At 32.3% G+C, this 8,318-nt stretch overlaps 1 protein-coding gene across 1 annotated transcript in view; it reads left to right on the forward strand.

Annotated features, from left to right (window-relative positions):
* Window positions 1-5,579, forward strand: part of MIPOL1 (mirror-image polydactyly 1) — a 320,015-nt gene extending 314,436 nt beyond the window's left edge. The window contains exons 13-14 of the mRNA XM_055088396.1: window positions 3,742-3,820; window positions 5,453-5,579. Of these exons, the coding sequence (XP_054944371.1) occupies window positions 3,742-3,793 (52 nt within the window). The 3' untranslated portion in view covers window positions 3,794-3,820; window positions 5,453-5,579. The remainder of the gene's footprint in view (window positions 1-3,741; window positions 3,821-5,452) is intronic.
* The last annotated feature ends 2,739 nt before the right edge of the window (window positions 5,580-8,318 follow it).

Genomic DNA, 8,318 nt, shown 5'->3' on the forward strand with positions numbered 1-8,318 from the left:
TCATTCCCAAATCCATTTGATCATTATTGTTGTCTCGTTTCTATCTCATATTTTCAACCCCTTTTTAATTTTCTTATACGTTTTAAATGTGCTTATTCTATACTTCTGATTATTTTAAAATCTCAAGTATTTACTGCTCCAGTTTTGAGATTATTTCTGCTAGCTACATTTATCTTGCCTTGTTTCTTTAGATGTTTACTGATTCATGAATGTGAGCTTATATGTTTTAGGATTAGTCTCTGTGGGTCTTTTCAGTCCTGAGTTGAAGGTGGGTTCCTTCCTAGAGGCTTTGCATTTGCTTCAGCCTGGGAACATGTATAGGCCTTAGCACACTTTAAAATCTTAATTTGAATTTTATTGGGCCACTTAAATAATAATCTGGGATGAAAATCCACATGAGGGCTAGCTTGTGTTTATAAAATTCATAAGGGGAATATTTTTTTCTATCCTCCATTCACAGTCTAAGATTTCTCTTCGTGGGTGGGCCCTGGACTTTGTCCCCTATCCCCTACTCCATTAGGAAGCCGTGAAAACCAACGCTCAACTTCACCTCTATCATAAGTCAAATGCTCTCAAGGTAAAAACTGCCCTTCATGCTTCACATACCATTAAGGGTTCCCAGTTTAACTTAGGTTTTGGCCTCTCAGTATTCCTTAGCAACTTGCCAACATAATGATGCATTTGAGGAGATGTTTGTAATTTTCTGTCCAACATTTTTAGTTGCTCACTGTGGGAGGTTCCAGTTCCATCATAGTAGAAAACTCTAGTCAGGGCTGAATGTTATTAAATTTACACACACACACACAGAGGTATAATTATACTACTAATAAAATGTTCTGAATTTAGTATCACTTGTATACATGATTAAAATGAGTAGGTAATAAATTTACCTTCCAAGATCCATAATTGCAGCTCTTTGTCCCCACCAGTAACTACAAGCAGTTTTTCATTAGAGAAAAGAAAATGATTGAATAATCCAAATTAGCCTGGGCAAGAAAACTAACAGCTGCCTAAAATGAAATGTTTGAGTTATGAGCCATGTGCCACTTTGGTTTATCTGCAGCCAAAAGGTTCAGAATCCTTATTCAATTAACCATGTTGCTTGGGAGGGACTGGTTGCCCTGAATAAGAGCTGCCTGGTGATGAGTAAGAGGTATCCGTGACACACAAGTTCAGACCTTGCAACTCTGTTTTTGTTGTTTGAACTTTCTTCTCTGTTGTAGCTAGGGATCCAGCATGGAATTTAAACACTTGTGTGGTAACTCCATTCCTTCAGCCATTGTGTTGTTAAGCTCTAGCTAACGAACTTTTAACACTGGTTCCATGTAAGGTAAGACTTAGAAAACAGCAGCAATCAACATTTCTGGCTTTATAAATAAAAGCATATGTCTTTCGGAAAGTAAGATGCTCCTGCCTGTCTATTCCAACTGATCCCCTCAATAGTAGCGTTCATAACATGTATGAAAAATAAAGAAATAAACCAAGGTAACACCTAAGAAAGCTTAAATTAAGAAGTGGCTTTTATTTCAAAAAATCACACCTACTGTAACAGAAACTTCAAAATGTATACTTGTTTTAAAACTTAGGAGCTTTGCATAAAATAGAGAAACCAAAATTACGTAATATTCGAAAAGGTAAGAGCTGCCAAATGCACCAGTCAAATATACTTTGTCTCATGTGGACTTTTCTTCCTTGCCAACAGTTTTTGTTGCTTAGGGAGATCCTCCTGATAATGTCACAAAGAATGTTTCTCAAACCCATATAGATTATGTACACATTGGCTTTTTAAAGACAAGTTTGATTTTAAATCTCTAAGCTTCGTTTTGCTTCTGAACATACTGTTTTGAAACAAAAGCCAGGTGACTAAAAGAGAGGAGACTGAATTTTTTCCCCCAACTTATAAACAAGTCCTGAAGATAATTCTGGAGGAGAAAATTCAAATATAGTTTGAACAGTGATATAATAATTTGACATCAAATGTCTCAGTGTTATTGCTTTGAAGAATTACTCTTTACTTGAATGTGTACACTGATTACTAATGTCTTACATCATAGTCTTAGCACTTTACAAAATTAGATTTGCTTTTTGCATCTTATTTTCTTAAATTATGGTCATACTATGAAGAGTAATTGTATACTTTTATTTAGGTGACATAGAGGAACGTGAATATGTAATCTCGTTTGTCAAATAAGAAAAACTTGAAGTCAGTTTCCTTTCAATTAAGACCTCAATCATGTCATATAATCACTTTATTTCTTTTATAAAAATTGCAACAACTTTTTCAAGAATTATAGCTACCTTGTGGACTGTAAGTTTAAATATTGCAGATATTATTGTCTTTAAGTTGCAATAAGACAAACAGTGGCTTTATCATTTCTAGAATCAAAGAATGAAAAGTGCCTGTGTGCAAGTTTTCTGGGCCCATTTTGGAATTTTCTAAAAGAACCAATTGCCCAAATCATACATCGAGGTTCTGATATGTTAGTTTGTTTTTCTGTGGATGGCAGGAATATTAATAAAAGTGATTCATTCGTACTAATACCTTAGACCCTATGCTACTCCCCATTTCAGTTCCTACTCTATACTTTTATTATTTAATTCATTTGCCATTTTTAATCCTCTACTCTGTCATATTCACCTTCATGAGTTTATATCCAATTCATCCTTCAAGAACACTTTTATACCACCTCCTAACATGAAGCTTTCCCTAATTCCCCACCTCCACCCCACCACCAAGTAGAAGTTAATCTCTGCTCTGTATGATTTATAGCCCTTCCTTCATCTCTATTAGGACAGTTATTAAGTTCCCTGTTGTTTCATTATTCCTGTACTATCTCCCATTAGCATGCAGCTTCTGGAGGTCAGAAATTCAGTCTTGTTCATATTTCTTTGCACAGGTAAATACTTTATGAATAATCATTTTGTTAATGATGAAACCTAAATTTTCAAACTATATTTTTGTTTTATAAACATCTGTGTAATCTGTCTTTCTAAAAAATATATGACACTGAAAGATTAAGATTTGAGTATCCTTTTTTTAAAATAGTGGTATTAACATATACTATTATGTCAAATTATCTAGCACCTGGCACATTACCAGGTGAAACATTGAGTTTACCTTAAGACTTTAACTTTTAATTGTAATCAATTTAAAGTGAAGAGTTTTGGGGTTGGGGGAGGGGGTAATATGTTTGATTTGATTAGGTTTGTTTTTTTAATCAGAATTTCTTGTGTTTCTGTTAAATTTTTGTCCCATACAGTCCATAGTTTGAAATTTCACTCCATGATGAAGTGAAGATGTGGTTTTGTTGTCTTGGAAAGTTTACACAAAATTTCCAGACCACAAGAGAGGTCATTTAAATCTTTATTGAACAACAGTAATAACTAAATTGCTTTCTGGAGCCAAGTATGTCAAAATTCAAAGAAAGGGAGAAGGCAAGCAATGTATAAACCAGTGGGCATATTTGGGTGCTTTCTGATAATGCTACAATCCACTTTAAATCATGATTTCAACTTCAGTAATTCCTTATTTCCTAAAAGTAACTAAAGTCTTCTGAATTCCGATTATTTTGATAAGCTTTCTTGAGATTTTATTTTCTGGTTCTTTATTATTCTTTCAATACCTAAGCCCTATTCTAAGATATTTGAGAGCAAAAGTAAATTGTGCATGAACATTACCCACCAAGCTGCAGCTTCAAAAATTAATATTTAGTTACTAATTTTATTTTATCTCTATTTTAGTCTCCACCAGTTTTCATCATGCACCTTGTTAAAGGAAGATTCTAAAGCTTAAAAATGACTACCATTCTTCAATAAATAGGTCAGTAATATCAAAGGCTTTTTGAAACACTTAAGCGTAGAATATTCACTGCACTTTACTTGTGTGACCATGATATTAACACACTTAAAACCTTTAAGTTCCCTAAAGAAGGCTTTCTTCTTATACATCTTTCCTAGCTGTGTCTAATCAAATTATATTTTTCAGGATAGTATGTCCTTTTCTGAAATTATTTCTAGTATGTGCCTCACACACAAAGTTAACTATCTTGGTTATAATTGACTGCCAGCAGAAAGACTCACTTTTGATAACAGTATTTTGTTAGTAATTTTCTAGGACATACATCTTCTTTCCTCATCAAGAAATAGTAAACCCAAACTACCAACATTGTTTCCCACGTCGAAAGATTAAAATCATCTTAATGAATAGTGCTCAAATGCTGGCACATGGCCAAATGAATAATCTTTGTCTTAAAGTAGCAAAAAGTGTAAGACACTAACTATGTTAAGGCTTGATTTTCTTTAAATTCATCATACAATAAGTGAAAATGCTGTAGATTCTTAGCTTTCGTCTTGAACATATGAAGTTCTCTTAGCTAGTAATTTTTTACTTAGATTTATATCTTTAATCCTAGGATCTCCCATCTCTTTGAAACCAGTTAATTAAAACAGATAATCAACTTCTAGAACTTTCACATTAGGGTAAAATGAGAAAAAAAGGAATTGAGTAACTTTCATATACGACGTAAGCAGGCATTTTCAGAGCTAGAAGTACAAATGTGCGTCCATTCCTAAGCTCCTGCTTCCCCGTTTCTGTTAAGAACTGAAACTTGTGCCACCATGGTTAATGTTTTGACAGATTTTATCATAAACCTTGCTGTTGTAAATTTGCCTTGAGCCAAAATTTAACATGTTGTAAGCTCAGAAACAGTTTTTGCTGTTAGTCACGAGAAATGGAAATAAATCAATTATGCTCTTTTGAATGATAGGAGTAGAGAGTTTAACTCTTTTAAAGTTACACATGACTTGAAATTTGAGAGAAATTCTCATTTTTTATGTCCACGACCTCTCAATTGTCAATAAAACATACATAAACACTTTTGTGACTCTCACAAGGGAGAATATACCAAAGGAAATAAAGTGGCTTTAATATGCTCACTAAATTTCATCACCAAAATATAATCCCTAATTTTTTAAAATGAAAACGTCCTTTGCCTTATTATATGGAGTCAAAAATTTAAGCCCTCAACTTGTAATTGATTCAAGAACTATGAAGTAGCTACTTTGTTTCCAAATAATTTATCAGAATGCACTTCAGTTAGACCCTGTCTTATGGTGTCTGTCATCTATAACTACTTAGAGTATTTTATTAAACTTTAACTCCCAATCATTGCTATTCCTAACAGCCTGCAGATCTAGATACTTTTTCTCTCTAGAACATCTTCAATGACCATGACCATTAATAGTTATTCATAAATGCATTTGTACACAGGCTAAATCATAGCACATCAGTGAAGAAAAAAAATGAGTTGTAACCCAGTCTTTACCCTAGAATAAATCAAATCAACAAATATTTATTGAATGTCTACTATGTGCAAATAGCCCTGGACTGGTCAGCTTTTACAAAGCCATCCAACTTTTCACATTGACAAATCAAAGCATTATTATTTTCAAGTATTGCAGAAGCTGCTTCCATGTCCTTTAGTTGACAAAGCCTCTGAGGACCCTGCAATTACTTAGGATAAAGAAAGACAAGGAAGAGAAAGCGAATTCACGACTGAAAAGAGAAGAATAACCTAAAATATCACCAGCAGATTGCATCATATATGTGTGTGTATGTGTGTGTGAGCTTATGTGTATGAGCATATATTATATATGTGTGTATATTTATATACACATATACACACAAAGAGAAGAATGAGTGAATTTGAAAAAAATAGTCTTTGTTAAGGTGACACAAGAATTGACATTTATATTTGAGTCCAGAGCTTTGCTTTAAAAATAGGCTTAATGTCTTAAAAAGGAACGAAATTGGGTCATTTGTAGAGACGTGGATGGACCTGGAGACTGTCATACAGAGTGAAGTAAGTCAGAAAGAGAAAAACAAATATTGTATATTAACGCATATATGTGGAATCTAGAAAAATGGTACAGATGAACCGGTTTGCAAGGCAGAAATAGAGACACAGATGTAGAGAACAAACATATGTATACCAAGGGAGGGGGATGGGGTGGGATGAATTGGGAGATTGGGATTGACATATATACACTAATATGTATAAAATAGATAACTAATAAGAACCTGCTGTATAAAAAAATAAATTAAATTAATTTTTTTAAAAATAGGCTTAATGATATGTTGGCCAGTGTTAAGTTCTGTGGTACTAAAAAACCAAATATATCATAGTATAACAGATTACTCAACTTGGCCCCCAGATTCTAAAACCTAGCTTTCCCTAAATTCTCTCTTCATCAATCAACAGATTTATAATAGAAGAAGTGACTTCTACAATGTTACTCTAAAAAATTATGATAGAAGCCTAAATAAGAAGTTAACTTTATCATAAATAAGAGAAGCTACTTAAAAGCGCATTTTAAAGATTCTAATTTTTATTAGAAACTAAATAAATACACCAGTAAGAGACAAAACTTGTATACTTTATTATACTATATTATATATTATACTATACTCTTTTATACTATATATTATACTATATTTTATGCTACAATGGTCAATGCATTTCATTTTACTAATCTGTAAAAGATAAAATAATACACTATCTACCCACATCAAATAATTAAATGTGTTTCCTTAGTGAAGTATAAAAGGGAGGCTGTCAGTAGTTTGCAATTTTACCAAATAGAATTAATACTGGTTACTTTGCATAGAAGGTATATATATATATATATATATATGACTGATGATATTGTCATTGACATTCTCACGGGGGATGTCTAGTGTCAATTTTAAGTATTTGTTTAGGAGAAGTAATTTTTTATCAATTTTTGCTTCCTATTGGTAGGCTAAGTTTAATTTCTAATGAAAATCAAAGCAGATTCTTTTAAGCAGCACCTTTTAACTTTCCTAAAATGTCTGCAATTAATTTCTCAATTTTTCTGTGGGAAAAAAAAACTGGTATAGCTCTATTATTCAAAGTTTATGCTTCTATTATGAAATTGTTGCTTATTAAGATCACTTTGAAGCAAAGGTATCTTTTCATATATCTTTTTAATTATTTGATACTTTTTCATCTGGTTGTAATTTATTTTCAAAGTATACCCTATTTGTTCTGTAGTAAATTTTGGATTTCTTCTCAGTTTGTGTATAGCCTTCTCTTCTTGATAAAACTATACTATTGGCCTTCATAAATATAGCAGGCACTTTCAATGTGTGACTACATTGGTTTGGTTTCTTTTATTCATTTTCTTGGTATATTGTAAAAAATGTCTTTGGATATATTTTAAATAAAATTTCACTTGGACAATCCAGACATAATGTTTAAGTTCATGGAGAAATATTCTCTTTAGAGTTGTTTCTGATTTTCATTTCACCTTTCCTCCTCCTTTGGCCAGAATTCCCAATACTGAGACCCTCTTACCTAGGACCTAGCCTGGATTCACCTGCCCCCTTGTGGTATTCCTCTCTGAATAGTTTATTGATTTCTGAAATTTGGATTTGGTATTACATAGCCTGAGAAGATAAACCTCTTTACTCTTGTCTAGCAGTCTAAGACCAGAAAATTTTTCTTCGTTAGTCACTGGCTAACATAAAAAGATGAAAGGAGTTTATATTTTTAATTTAATTTAGAGCACAAGAAGGAAATTGAGCACTATAAAGAAATTAGTAGCTTGGAATAAATGATAAGAATTTTGTCTAGAATCGATATTAGTGACCTGCAGATTAATAAACTGAAGAGATGTTTCCAAGATTCTCATAAAGCAATTTAAAATCAAATTTTTTCTATGTCAATGTCTCCTTTTTTAGTGAGTGGGAGAGGAAAATGTTACTCTATTTTATTTAAATTTTAAATAGATTTCCTAAACCTGTCATCAAGGATGAATTCATAAATATACCAAATAAATTAAATGTTGTATACTATGTGATCAGATATTTTGGTACGTTTGACACAAATAGGTTTTTGTCTCTCTCTGAAAAAAGGAATTTTTTTCACATGCCGCAGGACTAATTTTTACATCTTCAATCTTCAACTGAAGTCAATATTGAAGTCACATGGAAAAAGGATGATATAGTCAATGAGTGAATTACCTAGACACAAATTTGGAGACATTTTGCAAGAATAAGGACATAAGAATTAGGCATCTAGTTAATAAAGAATAATGTGCAGATAAAAGAAAGGGGAAGAGGAAAGAAAAGCACTATTTACAAAAGTAATTTGTCTTTCTTAGAAGGAAGAAATAGATTAATAAATTATTGTTAATAAGACCCCAAGTAATTTTTAAAGACTTATTTTTCTATCTGTTAACTGTAAATATTTCTAGCAGAAAGAGTTGTCTCTATGCTGTTCCATCTCCTACGCCTA

Source organism: Physeter macrocephalus, chromosome 11 (assembly GCF_002837175.3).
Source record: "Physeter macrocephalus isolate SW-GA chromosome 11, ASM283717v5, whole genome shotgun sequence".
NCBI classification, from domain to species: domain Eukaryota; kingdom Metazoa; phylum Chordata; class Mammalia; order Artiodactyla; family Physeteridae; genus Physeter; species Physeter macrocephalus.